The following is a 22,006-nucleotide window of genomic DNA, read 5'->3' as shown; positions in this document are numbered from 1 at the left end:
TCAGCCTGGAGAAGAGAAGGCTTTGGGGAGACCTTACAGCAGCTTTCCAGTAGGGAAACTCTTGGGGGAGCCTGGAAAAGAGGTGGAGAGGAACATTATAGAAGGGCATGTAGGGATAGGACAACAGGGGGATGGCTTCAAGCAGAAGGAGGGTAGGTTTAAATTGGATGTTAGGAAGAAATTATTTATTACAAGGGTGATGAGGCACAGGCACAGGCTGCCTAGAGAAGCTGTGAGTGCCCCATCCCTGTAAGTGTTCAAGGATCTTTGAACAACCTGGTCTAGTGGAAGGTCTCTGCCAGGAGCAAGCGGGTTGAACGAGATGATACTTAAGGCCCCTTCCAACCCAGTCCATGTTATGATTAAAATGTGACATAGAATTAAATAAAACTAAAAAGTTACATATAAGATAATTATATGGGTTGGTTGTTATTTTTTTATACCTATAAATTTTAGCCTTTATGATTACCATTTCTTCTAGGTTAAGTAGTTTTATGCAGTGTTACTTAGAAGCCCCTGTGTGCCTAGTGACTGGTCTCTAAGACCAGGTTGGGGCTGTTTTGTTTATTTTTGAAGCTGTATTATAAATAGTTGAGGAGGTGCTTGTGTTTCTGTTAAAGCCAGTATAATTAAATGTAATGGCTGCCAACTGCCACTAGAGGCTGCTCTTAATACACTGTGAAGAAATAAAAATAGGGAAAAATTCACTGCACGTCCTCTATCTCCCATAAAGTAGGTTTTTTTCTTTCTTTAACAAGAGGAAAAGAAGCTTATCACCATGATGCATCTTCATGATTATCCTATTTATTTCCACTGCTAAAGATTTGCTAACCATAAAATCACTCTAGCTGTTACAATCCAATGCAAGAACAAACCATATTTCCCAGACCACCTATTCTTATTGTTTTTCTAGTGAACACAGCAAATCGATCAAATTTTTTTTGTATTGCATTTTAAGAAATATTTGAGCAATATCTCCTAAAATTACAGTCAGAAATGTATGTTTTGCTTTAACATATGTTTTTGGGGTAATATATTTCCCATAGTAAAAACTTGATGTTACTTCACTAATATGTTTTCTGATGCTTGCTTTTTTTCCTGTCCCTAATCTTCCCTATCTGATTTGTCTTGGACATATTGCATTAATCTTCTGTGCAAGGAGTCACAATTAAAGAATAAAAATGCCTTCAATATTTTGCAAAGAACTCTTAAATATTTTCTGCAGAACTGTTAGCCCCTAAGCCAAGAGTGTTTAAATAAACAAAACACAAGCTGTGTGTGTGTCACTAGGACACGGGTGTCAACTTGCTTTAATAACTTAACTGCCTCTCTGCTTCCCTGTCCTGCACACTGTTTCCATGTTCACCTCATCAGCCTGGCAGGCACCCCAAAAATGTCTTTTTCCTGAGTAAACCCACCCATCCATTAGAGCAGAATGAGCAGTTTTGGCTAAATGAGTTGTTCTCCATTCATACAAACTGCAAAGATGGCCAAACCTTTCTTGCTGTGCCCAGTTTTCTCCTAGCTGTGTGTCTGCAGCATGAGCAGGGGACACGAGGTGGGGTCTGCATGGGGTGCAGCACAGAAAGTGCAGATTGGTGTGTTATGGGAGCACCTTGCTTGGACGAATACCATCCTTTGGCCTAGCCCTGACCTTCTGGCTGGGCAATGCCAGTGCCAGCTAAGATGTGCCCTTTAGTGTTGTACCTGACTTACCCCTCCTACAATCTGATTTTAGCCATGGCGTTTGTGACGTTTCAGTGTTAAGTATGTGTTGGCTCTGCTGCTGGCTGTTCTTTTTTGTGACTGGCTCGATGTTCATTAAAACCAGCCCCAGCTTGCATCAGCCCTTCTCAAATTGCTCAATTGTGTGCTTCTGTTTTGTGGCCAAGGTGATACCTGAGGGGGTAGTTTGCTCTGGTTCACCTCCTGGTTTGCACTGGCTGTCTTTCATGCCTGGTGCTTGTCTTTCCTCTGTTGCAGTTGGGCCAGGGAGCTGAACAAGCTGTCTGTGAAGCCAACAGTCATGTTATTTTGGGCATTTAATGGAGGAGCACATTTTTGTTTGTTTTTCTTCTGAACTAAGGAGAAGTAGCACATTTCTATGCAGCTTGAAGCTTTGTTTTCTGCTGAAGAAGTGGAAACCTGAAGTCTTGTCTCACCTAACATAGAAATTTTCCTTTGCACAGGGCTGAGCATTTTGGAGCCCTTGAGGTGGTAGGGTAAAATAAGCAAGAGCATTGGAGGAGAGGAATGCCTCTTACATGCAGTGGTTGGAGATCTTGTGTGGGAAGTGGACTTCATGAAATATTGTTTCTGCTGGAGAGAATTTTAAACCCCATGCCTGCCCTTTCAGGCTATTACTCACACCACTGTACTACAGAACAGTGCTCCTCTACATTTCTAATTACTTAGGGCCTACTGATACAGATCTGAGCATATTAGCAGCCTCTGTTGAAGGTATCCATCTTTATTTAAAGTAATGATAAAAATATTCTGCAATAAAATACTAATAAAAATGCCTGTGTTCTCAGGTGCTCATGTGAAGCAGCAAACTAGGCAGTTACTAATTACTTTTGATTCTGACTATTATTTAAGTGGCATGAGAAAATTGGAAAGACCAGGCCCAGTAGCGTTGTGTGGAAGAGTTCATGTGCATTTCTTTGGAGGAGGCAGGACTGAGCCTTGATCTGTTTGCTTTCTTTGCAAGTGCTCCAGCCCAAGAAAAAGCAGAGGTGATGACTTTTCAGCAGGGTTTATGTAACTTTGGGTCCGTGGTGTTTTCTCCAGCTGAATTTGCTTAAGGAACCTGGGTGGGCCATAATTTCAGTTTGCTGAAAGTGACTATTTGCTAAAATAAATGAATCCAATCAGTTTTTGGCTGCCCACCAGACACCTGGAAAATCTTCCTCTTAGGTTGCCAGAGTAACTCCTTTGGCTTATAGAACTTGACTGACAGCTTAACGCCTTTTTTGGCATGAGGTACCTCAACTTTTGCTCTGGCTAATAGTTGTGTTAGCAACCCTCCTAAATGCATCCTGCATTTTTTTGGTTTCAGGATTCCTCTTTGAGAAAGACATAAAAACAAGCCCTAAGTTGCAGAGCTGCTACAGATATGAGCTCTGTAGCTCAGGGGTTTGCAGTTCCTGGTTGGAGAGGCTTCCTTGTTGACCAGTGGTGCACAAATGCATTTGACAGTGGGCAAAACAGAATGGGAGCTCTGGAATGGCAGAACCTCATCACCCACGTCTGGCCTTGCACTCCTTGGAAGAAGTCATATCAGTGACCAGTCACTCTGTTCACTGCAAACAGTTAAAGAAAATATTGGTAAGGATATTTAGAAGTCAGCTGCCCATGCCATCTATCTCCAAAGGAAAATTAACCTTGATGGTTTAACCTGGGTAAGATTGTGTGGTGGATATAACATTTATAACTGCAACATCTATTTCAGATTAACTTTTGCTTTTTACTAAAATATTGAGCGTGTACCTCCAGCCTTCCTTTTGAAGAGGTAGACTCCAGTCCTCTCTCATGCCTGGATATCGTCCTTTCCCTGGGTACCTGCTTCTTAAGGCCATCCATGTGTATTGTTTCAGCATCATTAAACCATTAGCAAGCAGGTGTCAGCTTGGTAGCAGTCTCTGGATATCAGTTTGTGAAGAATAGAGGGTTGATGTGGAAGGGCTTTCTGCAAATGATGGATTACTGAAACTAGTGGGTGCTACTTTCTAATGGTATTTTTTAGATTTTTAGGTGTTGTTAAAAGCACAACAGACATTTCTGCAGCAACAGAAATTGTGTCATTTTCTTCACACTATATTGTGGTCATATTATTCAGAATTTGCTCTTTTCTCATGACTCTTTGGAATGTACACTGGGAAGCCAGAAACTCTCAGACTTACCTGAACCATATAAGTTTCAGATGCTTTATAAATATATCTGTAGTTTTTTTCTTTTTTTTCCAAAACACATATTGGAAAAATTCAAGTATCTGGGCAGCCTTGTGAACCACTGTAGTCCCTGTGAGCTAGAGAATATTTCCTTAGTGTCATAAACCTATATTTTTCTGTGCCAGTTTTCCCAATACAGGCATACATTCAACTGCCATAGGTGTGGATGTGAAGTTGAAATACCTCCAGGACAACTGACTTCTAATGGAATACTGGATTCTGTGTAAACACTTGGGAAAACAAACTCAACCTTATTTGACTAATTTTCATAACTGGATACATATAACACAAGAGAAAGCTTTAATCTGGCAGTATGGTATTGTTGTTGCTAGCAACAGAATAAGTTCCTGTCCTTCAGACCCAGCACTTAGGCTAGCTTTTTCCCTTGAGTCATCTTGAGTCCCAAAAGCTGCTGGAAGATGCCATCACACAAAATGCCAAGAAATAGTACAGGTTATTGTGGGAAGACTGGAGGGTTACTTTGCAGTCATGTTCTCTTTCAAGAGACATACCATATGTTTAAGGTGGGGGTCTTTTTTTTTTTTTTTTATGTCTGCATACTCATAGTGATCTTAGCTGCTGGTTTAGAAACTGGCTGAGTCGGGGAGTTGTAGACGCCTCGGTGTTCCCATTGGTGCTATTCATTTTTTTGCTCTGTGCAGTAATACAATGTCTTCAGTTGTTTCTTTACCTGAATTATCAAGATAAAGCATTTTCCTGCTCCTATCAGGCTTACAGCCTCCTGGGGCCCATGGGCTCAGGCTCTATAGGACGCACAGCTGTAGCTGATATGAGACAGATTTGCAGAGCTGGTGTAAGGCAACACTGCAGAAGTGGTAAGTGGCCCCTCTTTAACTCCACCACATTGCACTTCGATTACTCAAGATGTTTCTCTGCCTCACTGCGTGCAATAGCGTTTGGTGGGGTACAATAGGAACAGCGGAGGCTCAAAAAGCTGTGTGGATCTAAGGGGCCAGCTGGTTCTGCACTCCCTCACTCGGCTTTATCAGTAGAAATTCCTTCCTTGCTGATCGAATGACCAAGGGAAAATTATCTCTTTTTAAAACAGTTCACATTTCTTTGGATTCAGTTTCAAATTGGCATTCTTAAGCTTATCACAGACCATTTATAAATGCACCAGTTCCTGACTGAAAGATTTAGCGTGTACCAGATTTGTTATCCATCTCGGACAAACAGTCTGAAAGAGGCACATGCCATACAGTACATTCTCCATAAGCCATTTAAAGGTAGCAAGAGTGCTGCATAATCTAGAAAACATTATTTAAAATTGACAGAATCTTTACCCTATCATAAAACCAGCTGCCTTCTGGGCTTTTGGATTTTCTTCTGTGTTCCTTGACCCACTTAAGATCAGTGTAGAAATCCAGCTAACCTTTCTGTAACATCAAAAGTATTCAAGCACTAGTTAAAACTCTCTCTGATCCAGTGTGGCTCAGACACAAAAGCTGCAATTGGTCGCAGCTTCCTAAACAGAATGAGAAACAACTGACAGGTGGCAATTGCTTGGTTCACTCTTTAAATCTCGTTCTCTCCCACATTTATGCAGGACCATAAGCTCAGTAGTTGTTCAGGCTGGTCCTTGGCTTCTCTTTCTCTCTGTGCTTCAGTGATATGTTTCTGTTCTCTCCCTCTGACCTTTTTTATTCTTTCTACTACAGTGATGCACAATATGTGTCTTGTCTGAAACAGTGGTATTGTCTGTGTGACTTGGATGAAGGCTGCTTTCGCTGTAGCTTTCCAGCATCACAGAAAATCTTTATTACTTCCCATGTTTTCCTTGATGAAAGCCGACTGCTGTAACTGACAAAGTTGGCCAGCCTGGTCCCACTTGGTGATAGTAGAGGCTATATGTAACAAGGGATAAAAATATCTTGAAGTAACGTCTTAATCTTGTACCACTACCATAACAGTAATACTTCTCTTTCTACAGCAGCTTGGGGCAGAAATGTATGAATAATAAAGTCAGGGTTTTTTGCCAAAATTTCATTAAATCATCTCTGAAAGGGAAAATTATTGAGCTGTGTGCTTGGATATCTTTATATTGGTTTTGCAATGTTCCACATCACGGCCAGCAGAAATTAAAAACCTTCAGTCAAAACATACTGTACACAGAAAAAATTTCAGAGTTGATTGTACTGTTGCTAGTCACAGCAATACAATGCAATGGCATTACTGTGTGATGCTACCAAACCTTTTTGTGACCTTGAAACCAACAGAGTTTTTGTTTGGCTTCCACTCCTTCAGTTCATCAAAAGCATAAAATAGTGAAGGTGAGTTGTTGTATGTTGCACTGAACTGGCAGCTGCCCAAGGACAATCTGCTCCCTGTCTGCTGCTGGTAGTTTTTGGGTGTGTGCAGCTGCTTCACTTTCACTGCTCTCTGTGTGTGAATCTCAGCAGCAAGAAAAACTGGAAGAAATTGCTTGGCCCTTTGCCACCTCCTCACCTTGAAGAGCAGCTGGTGTCTGTAGCAAGTTGTAACCACTGTTAGTGAAAATCCTGCCATGTTTTGTTTGCAGGAGGCAAATGACTGACATTTTCCTTTGACAGATCTTATGTTTTAACCCCAGCTGTCATCTCAGCCTCACACAGCCACTCGCTCACTCCTTCTTGGGGAGAGAATGGAGCACGTAAAAACAAGAAAACTCATGGGCTGAGATGAAGATAGTTTAATAATTAAAAAGCTAATTAAAGCAAAAGCTATGGATGCAAGTAAAGTAAAGCAAGGAATTCCTTCACCACTTCCATGAGCTAGCAGGTGTTCAGCCATCTCTGTGAAAGCAGAACTCCATCACACATAATGGCTACTTGGGAGCACAAATGCCATCACTCTGAATGTCCGTCCCTTCCTTGTTCTCCCCTCCATCTCTGTGTGCTGAGCATGAGGCACTGTGGTATGGAATATCCTGTGGGTGAGTTGGGATCAGCTGTCTCAGCTCTGTCCCCTCCCACTTCATGCACATTTCAGTCTCCTTGCTGGTGAGTTGGTGTGAGAGGCAGAAAAGGCCCTGACACTGTAAGCACTGCTCAGCAGTGATGAAAACATCTCTGTTTTATCAACACTGTTTCCAGTACAAATGAAAAACATAGCCCACACCAACTACTGTGAAGGAAATGAACTCTATCTCAGCCAAAACCAGCACAACAGGACAACTGACTTTGTCACCACATTTGTCTGGGCTTGTCACAGCTATTTGAGTGTCTAGAGAGAGGCACAAAACAGTACCAGCCTTGGATGAAGTGTGGAAGTGGAGGAAAGTTTTTCCATCTGGGACTGGATAAGTTGTTCTGGAGTCCTCTGTACCAAGGCCCAGAGGCAAGCACATAGCCTGTACCAAAACTACTGTACCTTACTGTACCTTAGTCATCTCCTCTTCCCTTTGAATAGCATTGCAGAATGAAGGTAAGCAAAGTGCTTTTCCACGCTCCTGTCTTCTGATCCAACTGCAAAGTTTCCTGACAGCTGTGCATGAAATATCTCTGGGCTACCTGCTATGGGGTGCTCTGTGATCCTGCTCCCAGGACACCTGGACAGACAATGGCTCTAGCTGGTTGTGGTCTCTGCTCAGGAGACCAGGGAGAAGGCAAGGAGTTGCTCACATTTGCTGCTTGTCCAGTGTCAGGACACAGCACATGGAAACCTGGGAACTCCAAAACCCCCCAGCTTCCAGCCTGAGAGAGACAGAGTAGCCTTCTCCAGCATCACAAGGGCCGAGGGACTTGGGACTGAGAATTCTTTCTTCGCTGTCTGTAGTCCTGCAATAGACTCAGTTGCAGCAGTGGGACTCTTCTGACCCCTCTGGGTGCATTTCCCATTTTTTCTGTGTTTTCTCAGAGGAGTTAATAGGTTTCTTCCCCCTCAGAAGTCACTGAAGCTATTATGTACAGCACAGCTGAGCTATGTAACAGCTGTTCTTCTATAACCCATAAAGTTTCATAATTTCATTAGAATGAGACTGAGATATCATGTAGATTTTTAAATTTTAAATTTTTCTATAAGAAAAGAAGCAGTAAGTAAAACATGTCTTGTTTGCAGTATTGGCTGCCACAATTTTATTTTTTTTTTAAAGATTTAGAAATAAGACAAAAGTAACCAAGACAACCCTTACCCTAAGCTACAGAATCCCTACAAATAACATTGAAAAAGAAGTTGATAATATTGATCCCTTGTGTACTAGTAGTTAAACTTCAAAAATCAATTGAGAGGAAAGCTTAACTGGCCTTTCTGTAGTATCAGAAAGCAAACCCAAATCCCAGACATAGAATTTTTACAGCTATGAATATAGGAGATGATTTTCAGACAATGTCAAAACTACCATTTAATTCCCTTTCCTTCAGGAGAAAGCTTCTATGAGGTGCACTTGGAAAGGAATCCCTGAGTATACTAGACATACTTCTGTGCAGACCAAGAAGTAGCTTTGCAGAGTGGCGTGCATAAGGAGTGAGTCCAGAGTGATCAGCAAGGACACCAGTTGTGCCATCACTTCTGCTTTGAATGACTTTAAACCTTTGTCCCGTTTGTTCAGGCAAATTCAGCTCTCAAGCTATTCTTGCTAAGCAACTACACCAACATTGCTCTGGCAGTGGTCTCCTGAGTGTTTGTAGAAAAAAATATTAGGTCTTAGTAAGGTAGCTAGGTGAGAAATCCACATTGGTAAACATCTTTGAAGATCTGAGTCCCTGATCTTTTTCACAAAGTAAGACTTTGAAGCCCTACTGCGCTTTCCACCCATGATTGTATTTCCTCCTTATTTTCTTTCAGCCATTCGATGTTGCTCTTCACTTGCTCCAGTGTCTGACTCCTGGGCATTTCTCCTGCCCCAGCATTAGGATATTTTTCAAAGAAATTTTCCACCTGGAAAAGAGAAAAGAATTGATGTGAAGTAAATAATGCTGCTGTTGGGCAAGCAGCTTTTTACAAAGACACAGTCAGGAGTAATTCTGACTGGGAGAGATCTATAAGCTCATGCTAGTAGCATTGGAATAGTTTTACAGTTTACTCCTGCTGCTTTAAGCATTTAGAGGACAAAAAAATAAATTTCCTGTCCAGAAGTTAGTGAAATATATTGACTTAAATTCAAGAGAATTGATGTCATCATACCTGCCAAAGCTGGAGCTCAGTGTTGAAGGTTTGGGCAATAGTTACTATTCGACCAAGATATCTGTCATTTATAGTGAATCTAGAAAAACAATTTAATAAAAGATGTTTGATGCAAAACCATAATTATCTGAAGCGTAAACTTCTAATTGTATTACAATAAAGCAGGTACACTCAAACTTCAGCATTTTTTTGAAATAGTTGAAAAATAGCACTCCTACATAATATCTGAGCTGTTCTTAAATATGTTTACTAATGGAGTAATCTCTTATGGTGGAATAATTTTTTTTAAAGTAACTACTGCTTGTCTCAGGCTGGAAGTTAGGAATATTGCTGCTCATCAATACAAAACTGTCCAGATCACAGCTCTAGGCTTGCAGGCGTGCTTTCCTTCTGTGCCCTCACCAAGCACTTAGGAGATGGAAAGAGAGATGTCACTCAAATATTGAGGAGAAAAGTGAAAAGGTTTGTGATTACTTCCACTGCTCATCTGTATGTCTGCTTCTTGCTGTTACCATTAGAATTTTATACCCCCCATTTTATACTCTGTCTTCTTGGTATGAAATCAGTCGCAAGAGTGGAGACTTGATTCACTAATTTCCATGCAATAAGCAGATTTCTGTGGCCTTGGTAAAACTTTCTCTCCTTGATGACCATTTACTGGTACTGATCATTTAGGGAAAGAATGGTTTTCAAGTTAGTGACAAAATAATTTCTCCACAGCAAATGGATATAATTGTGTTGAATAAGCTTTCAGTTTTCATTTTGCAAAGGTCAGTGATTATAACTGTACAATGAAAACACAGAAAAACATGGCATGTAACAAGATTTAGAGGTGGATGTAGTTTCCCATGAGTTCAATAGAGTACCTGTCAACTAAGTACTGCCAGTTCAGTCGTACCCAGTCCCAGGCCATTGTTTTCCCATAGGTGTTATATGAGATGTATCTCAGGACCGTGAACACATCTTGGCTTTTGATGAGGCTGGTGTTGTAAATATATTTCAGATATCTACGGGAAATGCCATAGGAATCAATGAGAACCATTTCCAAACAGGAATATTATTTTTTTTCCTACAGCATTTCAAAGATAAAGTACACGGATCTAAAATGTAACTTGTGTCAAGAGATAATTGTATTGAAAGAAATCTTAGTTAGGAATCTTTAGCAAAGTAGGTAGAGTTTATGTCTCTATTTGAAAATAGCCAAACCCCATTATTATTCCTATGTTTTAATGCAGTAGAGAAAACAAGACTGGATCAGTTAGTACTTCAGCCTGTTAAGCCAAGCACCAAAAAAAGTAGTGCAGACTTTAAAGATTTTAAAGATTTTAAAGATTTTAGAGAAAAGACTTTAAAGATTTTATAGGGACCATTAATACATGCACAGGTGGCTTGCTCACATTGACATCTCTGCTGTTTGTTTGGAATTTTTTTTCCATACAAAATTAAAATTCATTTGGGCAGGGCATGCCTGCAAGTGCTGCAGCTATAATTTGAGCTATGGCACAGATGGTTTTGACTGACGGGGTGAAGCACACATGTTTGCAGGGAGATGAGTAGCATGGTCATGGATTCACAGCAGCAGCTGCAGAAGAACACCCTTTGAAGCTGTTCTGTGTTGGGATTAAGGACTGTCTTCTTCTTCCCTATATGTAATGGACATTTTGTTCAATCTGTTTGCTCTTCCCTCCTTGTTTGCTATTTTAATAGTAAATTGAGAGACAAGCTTTCCCTGTTTTAGGGGGGATTTTTTGTTTTCTGCAAATATAGTCTGATCTAGTTAATTAATTCATGTCTTAATCATGTCAGCCATTAGCTATTTAATGGCTTTAGATTAAGGTTGTTGCGGTCACAAGAATTTAGGAATGCAGCTGCTTCCTACCGTTATTTCAATTACTCTAAATCTTTTATTTACTCTTTCTGAATCTTTTTGAATCTCCTATACTTCTGTGTTTCACCTCATTTAAACTTGGGACTCTTTCAAGCAGAGGCTGCTCCATGTTATGGTATTTAGGTAGGGCTCTGATACAGTGGTGAATGGCCCTGGTGTAGATGTTTGCTTGCATGAGTGCTATGCTACATGATGCAGCAACATGCAAAGTTATCAGATGCAAAGTTATCAGATAAGCCTAAAGTAGCCCATGTGTCTATGCAGGGCGACAGCCTGGTGAGATTCTTGCCAAGTCAGATAGTCTGCTGGATGATTCTGGGGCAGTATCCAGACTCCTCATTATTGCCATGGCAGCATGAATTCAACATTTTTGGTTCTAGCTTGAGCGCTTTTGCACAGCACCTCAGGGTGCATTGCAAGTTCAGGTGGATGCCTTCATAGCACTGTTAATAACAATTGCTCAAGGCTGTTTGCCTAATTTTAGCTAGTTAGAAAGTAGACATCTAGGCTAAGCAAACTGGAGCTAATGAAGGGTGACTGACAACACCCAAAAGCAATTTTTTCCATTGATTTTAAGCTCCTTTCCTGGTCTGGGATAAGCAGTGCTTTGTAGGTCTGGCCTCTCTTCACTGTTTAAAGAAGAAATGGATGACTAATTTACTCCCTTGAATTAACTATTAAGCAACTAAAGTTGCATAGGGTGCACACACTGTTGGAAGAGCTGAAGGTTGTTGATTGTGTGCAGCAACTACCAGGTCTTCAATATCTTTCTACTAAAAGAACAAGGCTTTTTCCCTGCCATAGTACAATCTCAGAGGGGCATGTTAGATAACTGGTCTTGAAAATGTATTGCATTCCTCATGCTGTAATCTGACCAAAATGACAGCACAGAAGAGAGGAAGAGGGGAAAGAGCAAACAGCGAATAGTTGCTTCTGTAAGAAAAGAGAAATCTGTGTGCGTTTAAATCACCTGTCCAAAAGGGTGATGTTCCTCACTGATGCCAGGCCATATAGCAACTTTTCTTTTTCTTGGGCTAATGAAGTTTCTTGGTATTTGTCGAACATGTAATTCCATGATGTCTCATTGCCTGAGTTCTGCATCCCATAGCGATATACTATAAGTCGGAGATTTGCAGGAATACTAAAATAAAGAAACAGTACTTAAATATTCTTCCCCCTTTCCTGCTTGAGTTCAGTGGTACCCATTCACATGTTGTGTTCTTCACAAACCACAAAAGATGTGAGCACTCACGTTTCTCCTTGTAACCACCTATTGAAAAGCCGAGAAGCATTGTTCAAAGATTCTGAGTCATTCATACTGCAGGCAAAGTCTAGAACAGATGCACGAAGAAGCCTTGGAAAGAGAGAGAGAGAAAGTGAGAGAGTTATTTTCCTACTGCTAACTAATGCATCAATAACATAAGAAGGAAAAAATAAAGATTGTCCCACCTCTGCAAATGGTCTCCAGAATCCTCCCAGCCCAATTCTTCCACAGTTGGTTTTACCAGATTGCGAAAATATTGCTGAAGTAGAAAAAGAGTGTTGGTTACATGTGTAGATTTCTTTAAATTATAATATATTTAATTTCATAGTTTGTTCTCCTTCATTTTTTTTCAGAACTAGCATCTCTTGAATAAAAAGTAACATGAACAGGCACACACACAATCTTTCCAGATCCCCACAGCATGCCAAGTCTGAATTCTTGCAATACTGATGTGCAGACAGGACAAAGCCAACCTGCTGCTCTCTAGCCTTGTCTGTGTTCCCAGATGAAGGCTGGGGTACAGCAAGGACACACTGCCACAACTGCTTTCCAGAGATGATAGTTCAGGACATACCTACTTTAGTGATCACTAAATCATGTTCAGTATTTTAGGTCAACCAACAAACCTTCTCACTGCCACATAGAGATATAGCCATCCTTTGTGCTGAGGACAGGTGTTTGATTTTTGCTGCCCTATACATACTTCTTTATTGAATGCAGGACAGCCTTGACTAATAAATACCTGTAACATGCCTTATGGTGACAGATTATAAGAATAATTAGGCATGTCTTTTCTCCAAGTGCATGGTCCTGAATGCAGAATCCAGGTAATTCAGATACCACTGTGAAGCAGGGGGTTTAGAGGGTTTTTTTAAGAGAACAATAATGCAAAGTAAATGTAATAGTTCAGCAACACTGAAAATCACTTGAACTTCAGTATTATTCTTGTGAGAGATTCTGAATTATCAGATTCAGTGGTCCCAAGCTGGGTTGGCTTTTATTTTGCTTCATCACCTGAAACAGGGGATAGAGAGTTTTATCATCTTCGAGCATGTTTGCAAGATAAGTTACAGCTGATATAGCTCTATTCCAAGGCAAATAATCTGTTTCCTTTCCTAGGTATTTTGTGAGTTCCAGGGGAACAGCGTAATTCACAAGTCCAGGTCTGTGGAAGGAGAAAACATAACTTCTGTTACTTTAATGAATTTGAAGATCTTGCTTCTTCAAAGATATTAGATTTACTATTTACTTTAGAAGGCCTGAAATAGTAAAGTTTGTGAGGGAGAAAGTTGTCTGGAAGGTAACTTGGAAGGTGTTTTCCAAAGAGATAACCAAGGATCACTGTTGATTAATGCCTAACCGTAGGAGCTGTGCCATTGTGAGAAGACTGCTAGCATTGTGCAGCAGCCCAGTGTGCCTAGAAGTGGGCAGCCTTTACCTGACTGACATTAATATAACAAAAAAGAAAGGAATTGCTGGTTGGTGACATCCTGAAAGGCTGAGGAGACTAAGACTTAGAGCCTGTTACAGATTGCTTAAAATTTATCTGTGTCAGCATGGTTGGGTTCAAGATCTAGAAGTTTCCAATCAATTTTCTAAGCAAACTACTAGCTAAGGTAGTAGCTACTCAATGCCTTGTATGAACTGTAGACACGTCTCTGCTTTTCTGGATACCTAACCTCTTCTGGAGTGCTTCCATTATTGTTAATTATATGGAGAAAACTTCCCTTTCTAAGACCTGTGCAACTGAAGCCTGCTTTTTTCTTGCCATGGTACTGAAAGGGAGCATTCCTCGTGATTGCAACGTTAATGCAAGTTGTAATTCATACTTAAATGCACCCCCTTGCACCCACAAGATAAAGCAACAAAGAATTAAAGCTCATACCAAAGTCAGAACATTTCTTTCAACCACCTGGGTTGCCTGAATCCTAATTATTAGGCAACAGAAAGTGAAACATTTGTGTTGAAATCTCTGCAGAGAATTAGTTTACCTCGCTAAAGAAAAAGCGTCATCCAAAATCCCTGCGCGATCAGCAGGTGAAAACATCTGTATGAAAAGAGGAAAAGAGGGATCAAGAATATACAGACTATTTGCAGAAAAACCTCAGCCTTACAGACCTCTTATAAGAGACCCACCAGACAAGTTAGACATTACAACACTCACTATGTGGTTTTGGAGCAGAAGATTGCTTAAGCTGGCCCAGTTTTGACTATCATAATTCACTCGGAAGAATCCAATGTGGTCTGGATTAACATTCGCAAAAGTATCAGTAGAAGATGGTATTTGAATTCCTACAAAATAAACAGGAATCAGTTTGTGCCCCTTATATGATGCAGATCTCACTGGAGATTCCTTGACTCCAAACATTTTATTTGGTTTTAATGGATATCAAAATAAGGTCTAACCCTTAATTTAATTTATTTCTTTATTTACTTCTAAATGGCTCTCAGTAAAGATGAGTTATTACAGATTTTGATGAATGCCAGCACTTGTCTTACACAAATGAACTGCAGTAATTATTTGGGGTAGCTACTTTGTTAAATTTGAAATGGAGGTCATTCTGAGTAGGATGAGGATGGTGATTTAGTGTCGTTGTAAGTAAAAAATTGCAAAGAAGCAGTTCTTTCAAATATATGTTTTTAAACATTTTTCATCCTTGTGTGCACTATTAAAGTTTTCATATTTTATCCTTCATTAGTTTCATTTTCCAGTTTGTTTCAACTAAATTTAACTTTTCTTTCCTTACTCTTCTTTGATTCTATTTTTGTAACTGTTGATAAAAGATTAACAAAATAGGCTGAGACTTCATGCAAGCACCCATGTTTAGGGATTTTCCCATTTAAAATGAATACTTGAAAATTTTTCTTTCTCAGAAGCTTGGCCTGATCCAGTTGATGATGCTACTTATGAAAATTTTTCTATTTCATATTGAAAACAATGGTCTTGAATTTCTGTTTTGAGGGTGTCTGTAGTTAAAAGCATGTTTCTGTTTGGATGTTACATACAAAGTATTTCTAAAGAGATTTTTCCCTACAGTTGCTGTTTGCCCTGCAAGACAGAAATTTTGTGAGTGTAGAAGTAAGCACCTAATCAAGACTTTGCATGATTTGTGAAGTTAATAGCCCCTTGCAGCCCTCAGATCATTTGGAAATCAGAGAAAGAAAATTTTTTTGTGTTAACTTCTGACTTGTATCATAATGTAAGATATTTTTTGTTTGTTTTTGCATGGATACTAAAAGCAACCATTTAAAAAAAAACCCACCCCAGAACAAAAGACAAATTGCATTTTAAGAAAGTAACAAACAAGTCCATGCATTTTAAGAAAGTAACAAACAAGTACAAGAAAAGATAAGCCAATTGTCATATTTTTGACATTCAATGGGATGTAATTTAAAATCTGAAAAAATCTGAAAAAAGTAATTTTTCCCCACAATTTTGTCCACTGGAGGTGTAGTAGAAGAAATTCAGATTTGACTGCATACTAGAACAATGATCAAAATGAACCACGTAGGAATTTTCTCAGGTTGGAAATCAGCATAAGAAAAGGTGATTAATCATTTGTAGTTCTTTTTCTTTAATTGAACTCAAGTTGCCAGTTTACCATGGCATGAAAACATTCACCAGCCTCCCACTTCTCCTCTTTTCTTGGACTGGACAATGGCCATATCTAAGCCAAATTGATTTTAGTGGATTATAATTAAGAGTATGCATAGATGTTTCCTTGAATAGGACTGTATTTAAGATGCTTAAGCACTATACTGAAACTGAGTCTAAATTGACATCATGTTTGTACAGGGGAAATAGTAATCTTATCACTGAAATTACTAGTGACTGGAATAACCAAGCTGTGTGCTACCTCCTGGACCTGAAAACTGCAAAGTATGAAAGTTCGTTCTGTACTCTCTTTTTTATAAATTATATGGAAAACTTTCATCCATTCATTATCCTTAAACGAGAATACATTTACCTGTAGAGTCTGATGCATTGTAGAAAGTATAATTTGATGTATCACCACGCTTAAATTTGACTGGTATATTCCATTTGTAACTGAAATTATTTAATGGGAAAAAAAGTCAAATTACATTTGAAGCCAAATAGTAAAAAACCCCCTCCAATATGTCTTTGTTTCTTTGTTTATTTTAATGCTTACATCTTTTTTTATTTTAATGACTTGTGCTTATGAACATATACATACTAAATAATGTCAGGCAATTTTCTAGCAGGATACAAAGCGATTGGTTTAGTAAAAGATGGTTTTATGTTAATAACTGGTGTCAAGGTTGATGTTGATGTGTCTAGGGCTTTGCGCAGACACTAGTTAATCTTTGCAATGCTGACTTGAAATCAATGGTTAAGTATTACAGAAGTTTTTTTGCAGATGGAAAAAAGGAAAGAGTTTAAGCATCTACTGTGATACAGTTAACAGGGCTTCTTGCCTTTTCCAGCCTATTTTTCTTCTCCAAGACAATCCTAATTCCTTCATTAAAAAGCACTGGGAGGCAAATGCAACCTTACCTCTTGCTCCTCAGCTCCTTGTATATCTTTAATGGGTAGGTGCAGTTTCCTCACTCCAGGGCATGCCCAGGACAAAGATGAGAAATTTGGGCAGGAATGGAGCCACAGCACAGCCTGACCAAGACTGTGACCAGGCAATCGGGGATGTGGGACAGCAGAGCATGCTGCAAGTGTAACATCAGCCACCTGCATAGGGCTGCTAAAATGATCAAGCCCTTTTGAGCAGTCAGCTGCTCTTCCATATTAGTGTATTATACTTTATCCCAGGGAGATTTCTCCTTGGTGACAAATGCTATGGGAAATATATGTCATCTTTATAACCCTAGGTTAAGTAAATGGTCACTAACTTCCAGAAAATAAAAAAAAATTAAGGTTATGGTATCTCCTCCTACCTCAAGGAAGAAAGATTTAATATTTTTTATCTCCTAAACAAAATATCTTAACAGATTTATACACTTCTGGTTTTACTTGTTCTTTTATGGAGCTTACTATGATGGAATTTAGACAGGTATTGTGTTTCCCAAGATAAAACCCATATAGGTTTTTGGGGTTTTGTTTGTTTATTTGTGAGTGGTTTTTCGTTGTTGTTGTCATTGGGGTTTTTTTTGTTTGTTTTTTGTTCATTTGGGTTTTTTTGTTTTGGTTTGGTTTTTTAAACTTATTTTTGTTAATGCATTTAATGAGGTATATTTTACTTAGTTTCTACCTGGTATGAATCAACATGTGCAGTAGGAACTTACCCAAGATCAGAAGGAGGATGAGAAGCATTTGCACTGGGATCCAAAAGGAAACGTTTCTGTGTGAATACTGAATTATCTACCATCTCCAAAACAGGGTAGCCCATCTGCCTAGTCCAGGTGTCCATGACTTCCTTCACAGGTTTATTACTTGCCTGTGAATGATGGAAGAAGGTTGTAGCGAAAATGGAAATTCAGTCCTAAGAGGAAAGAAAGTATCTCTGGTATTAAGAAAAAGAAAAGCAGAAAGGGGCAGAGGAAAGAGCATGTTCAGGACAAAAAAATCCTCAATTAAATCCTTTTATGGTGCCTGTCACTGAAGAAAGAAATTATTTGGAAACTTGAACACCCACAGAAGAAATGAGAAATGTGTAGGCAGGAGACTGGCCAGTAGCATGGATAAGAAATACTGAGGAACATTTGAGGCCCCTTGCATTCTCAAAGATCTCTCAATTTTTTTCTGACAGAAAAACTGAACAAGACAGAAAGGACACAGTGGGATTTTTAAAGGCAGAAGCCTCCTTGCAGTGTGCGTCCTGTTTTGAGTGTGAAGAAAGAGCCAGTATTAACCACCAGCAGCTGCATCAATGTAAAATTTGATTCATTCTGTGAACCCTGAACATCTGTCCTGGGAACTGGAGCTGAAGAAAGCTGTCACTACCTCCCGAGGATGCCACCTGTGAGAGAAGTGAGCTTGACTCACTTCTAGTGACTTTCTCCAGATGAGGAAGATGATGTGAAGATGCAAAGCACTAGAGAGAGAAAGCAGGAAGTTCTGCTGAGTAGGAAGAAGTCTGGGACCAAGGAGAAGACTGGAACTAAAAAGCAAAAGCACAATTTAGTCTTGCACATGTCCACAGGGTTGGAAGAAAAGGAAAAAGTACCGGGGAAGAACCTGGCAGTATGCCGGGGTAATGGGGGCTAATGAGATAGATGGAAAAAATAGTCCAGCCTCAAGGAACAGGAAAGATCAGAAAATGGTGGCACAGATGATGACCCAACTGGGACTCAGAAGCTAGAGAGGGATATAAGCACCAAAATTACTTGTGAATTGATGTCACTGATAGCTTTCCAACACCTGAATCTGGAGAGAGAAAAGAGACCATATGGGGTGCATGATGGTGGATGAGAGGTGTTTCACACATAAAATGAGTTTAATTTGCAGGGAGAATATTTCAGCAGCAGGGTGTTTGTTAGCAAGGCCTCCTTTCTTGGTTCTTACTCCACTCCCACAGCCTTATGCGAAAGAAGGAAAGGAAAGGAAGGAAAGGAAAGGAAGGAAGGAAAGGAAAGGAAGGAAAGGAAAGGAAGGAAAGGAAGGGAAGGAAGGGAAGGAAGGGAAGGGAGGGAGGGAGGGAGGGAGGGAGGGAGGGAGGGAGGGAGGGAGGGAGGGAGGGAGGGAGGGAGGAAGGGAGGAAGGGAGGAAGGGAGGGAGGAAGGGAGGAAGGAAGGAAGGAAGGAAGGAAGGAAGGAAGGAAGGAAGGAAGGAAGGAAGGAAGGAAGGAAGGAAGGAAGGAAGGAAGGAAGGAAGGAAGGAAGGAAGGAAGGAAGGAAGGAAGGAAGGAAGGAAGGAAGGAAGGAAGGAAGGAAGGAAGGAAGGAAGGAAGGAAGGAAGGAAGGAAGGAAGGAAGGAAGGAAGGAAGGAAGGAAGGAAGGAAGGAAGGAAGTGGGAGGCTGCCTAGCTTGTGATCTCTCATTGACAGAAGAGCTACAGAATATTAAAACTTTGAGAAACTAAATCAGTGTGTGAGATATGAAACATTTATCAGCAAGGGTTTGGGTGGATGCAAAACACACCTCTTCCAGAGCTTCCCAGAAATGTTCTGTCTTGGCATTCTGGAAATAGTATTTCTTCAAATATGCCTAGAGAGAGATGGAAGACCATGAAAATACTACCAGTGTTTCTTGTTTGCCTGTGAAAACAATACACATATTGAGTTTTACAGGGATACAGAGAGTACCTCTCAGTTGCACAGAGTATCCACACATGGGTGGTAGTACTGTCAGTGGGAGATCAAATGGATCACTATTCAGCTGATGAAATTCCTTTGCTGTCCAATGCATCCCATAACACCAAAAGCCAGCGTTTTCCAGAGTAGGAAATAAATTTGTATTTGAAGATTTTTTGGGTTTTGTTTAAATGGACACCACTCTACCCTGCTGCAAATTTCTGACTAATATAAGAGGCTGTTTAGCAGGAGGAAGATATTTAATGAGATTTCGCTACCTGTGGACTCAGAGTGGAAGCAGGAAACTCTAGTCACCTCCACGTTTTGATCAAAACGATTTTTACACGGAGTAATGGTGTTCAGCAAAGAGTTTGCAATGCCTAAACCTTATTCCCATGCTGTGTCTTCCCTGGCTGCTCGGCGGGTGTTTTCCTACCCTGCCACCTGCTCCCGGTGGTGTTCAGTCAGTAGATGGTGCTGTTTGTTTCGCTGTTGGCCGCAGCCGCCTAACTTAGGGTTCCTGAAGGCTCTCAGCAGAAGGAAAGGGTTAGGCTCTTGGAGACAAGGCGGCTGTATTTGCCCATCTTGGGTAACTGTTCTGATTGAGTAAGTGAAAGGGGGAATACAGGAAAATACAACTATCTTGTAACAGCCCATGAATGTGCTCTTCATGAGAGAGGGAAGTAAGAACAAATGTGGTAAGCCTGCACTGGTAACACTTGTTACCAATGTCTGCTGAGAATAAAGGACAGACAAGTTTTCTCCTTGCAGGTTGGCTCCTTTCTCCCATTTTGTCACTTTGTAGCACCACGTTTTTCCTCCACAAGAAAGGACTATGAACTGTGCAATGTATCTCTTTTCTTCTCCCTATTACCTTCACTTTTTAGGGCTGGGTGTCCCTGCATCAGGCCACGGATGAGCTGATGCCTCTAAGAGTGTCCCTACACATCAGCCTTGTGTGGGTTGGAGGATCCTGGCCATAGGAAGCCGCAGACACACTTTACAGCAGAATGAGGGGATCCCAGTTGACAGCACGATAGCAGTGGGGTAGAGGAGGTTTTTCCACTAAAAGCTGTCAGGAATTTAGGTCCTCACTGTCTGGCTACCAAATCTTTATGCAGTTCACATTCCTGCTTCTGTGGGAGCATGGAACTTCTTCCCCTCTATGTTGTCCACTCAGTATTGAAATCCACAATGTACTTTTGCTACCAATACCAGGATCTCTGATATTAATGTTTTGAATAATGGCTTTGCTACTGTCACATAAAGATGGGCTGTGTGTCTGGTAGGTTTTGATGCCACCTTTACCTGACAGCCTTTTTGGAAGAGCTCTGGTGTAATCCAGTCTTGAATCATTCTGAGGATTGATGCACCCTGAGGACAAAGGGAAAGGGGAGAAGGTCAATCCACACTGCTCCAACGTGATTTTCATTCATCTAAAAGGCAACGTGAATGAGTATTTTACAAGGCAAAAGTAGAAATCATCCATCAGACTAAGGAAGTGGTTTTTCTACTTCCTTTGTTTGATAGCATGCCTACCTGGTGGAGCTTAAATCTGGATGTGAGAATCAGTCTTTAGTTGTGATCAGACACTTGTTCCTATGTTCAGCTCCCAAGCCCTGCTGCTGCAGCTTACTATCCTGCCTCTCTAGCAGTTTGTGTGAGCAGGGCTCCCTGTTTTGTGTAGAACAGTTCAAGGGTGAGGGCAGCTGGGGACTCCCCCTGTCAGGGGAACACCCTGAGAGGGGCAGTGACTTTAGATGAACACACAACAGGAAGGGAACTCTAAAAATGCTGCAAGTCTGGGGCTTTACAGGTTGGGTATGTCATCTGAAGATAAGGAATGAGATTTGCTGAGGACTAGTGTAAAAGCTCTGGCCTCTGAAGCAGGGTAGAATCTGACTCAGAGGAGTTACTAATTGGGGCATCACAGAAAATAACCCAAACAATTAGGACCTTGAAAGAAGAAAGAAACAAAAGGAAGAGAGGAGAGAGAAGTAGAAGAGCCATGTGGAACAAAGAACAGAGTGCACACAAGATGATGAAGAAAAAAAAAAAGGAGTTCAAACTCCATCTAAGATGGAAAATACAGTTTTAGGATTAGCATGTTTTCCTTTTCTGAGCTAAATCAAGGGGCAGTTGAGAGCCTAATGCTATGAATAGTTTAAAAATCCAGTTGTCCCATGAAAACAATAATATTATCTGAATTCTCAGTAAATTCTGTTTCCTCTATTTATGTGTCTGAGAATAATGACTAGATGAGTCATTGTAGAGGGACTGTTTGAACAGATATGCCTCAAACTGCTTTCCAGGCTATTGTTGGAGAGTCAAGGTGGTCAGCAGATGACTGTTTTCTGATACAGAAATCTGATGTGTTTGCCATGGAATATGCTCAAAACAAATTCGGTAACATTTAGATCAGATATCCATTAGTGGTAATCCTAAAGCTGCTTAATGATCAGTGGTGATCATAAGGCCACGAGTATGCACTAGGGAACCTCAGTTCCTCAGCTTTGTCTCTCAGCCACTTCTTATCTGATATCACCACTCAGAAACCATCCCCTCCCATTTATATTAAAAG

At 40.4% G+C, this 22,006-nt stretch overlaps 1 protein-coding gene across 1 annotated transcript in view; it reads right to left on the bottom strand.

Annotated features, from left to right (window-relative positions):
- Positions 1–6,570: 6,570 nt before the first annotated feature.
- The window catches only part of ENPEP (glutamyl aminopeptidase), a 35,921-nt gene continuing 20,485 nt past the window's right edge, over positions 6,571–22,006 (bottom strand). The window contains exons 8-21 of the mRNA XM_064712303.1: positions 20,734–20,799; positions 19,274–19,339; positions 17,480–17,631; positions 16,192–16,271; positions 14,388–14,515; positions 14,215–14,270; positions 13,238–13,388; positions 12,409–12,482; positions 12,212–12,313; positions 11,930–12,100; positions 9,938–10,078; positions 9,072–9,150; positions 8,688–8,825; positions 6,571–6,579 (exon numbers count right to left, since the gene is read on the bottom strand). Of these exons, the coding sequence (XP_064568373.1) occupies positions 6,571–6,579; positions 8,688–8,825; positions 9,072–9,150; positions 9,938–10,078; positions 11,930–12,100; positions 12,212–12,313; positions 12,409–12,482; positions 13,238–13,388; positions 14,215–14,270; positions 14,388–14,515; positions 16,192–16,271; positions 17,480–17,631; positions 19,274–19,339; positions 20,734–20,799 (1,413 nt within the window). The remainder of the gene's footprint in view (positions 6,580–8,687; positions 8,826–9,071; positions 9,151–9,937; positions 10,079–11,929; positions 12,101–12,211; positions 12,314–12,408; positions 12,483–13,237; positions 13,389–14,214; positions 14,271–14,387; positions 14,516–16,191; positions 16,272–17,479; positions 17,632–19,273; positions 19,340–20,733; positions 20,800–22,006) is intronic.

Source organism: Zonotrichia leucophrys, chromosome 4, assembly GCF_028769735.1.
Source record: "Zonotrichia leucophrys gambelii isolate GWCS_2022_RI chromosome 4, RI_Zleu_2.0, whole genome shotgun sequence".
In the NCBI taxonomy this organism is placed as follows: Eukaryota; Metazoa; Chordata; class Aves; order Passeriformes; family Passerellidae; genus Zonotrichia; species Zonotrichia leucophrys.
Note: the sequence above shows the minus strand (reverse complement) of the source record. Positions and strands in the feature narration are given on the sequence as shown.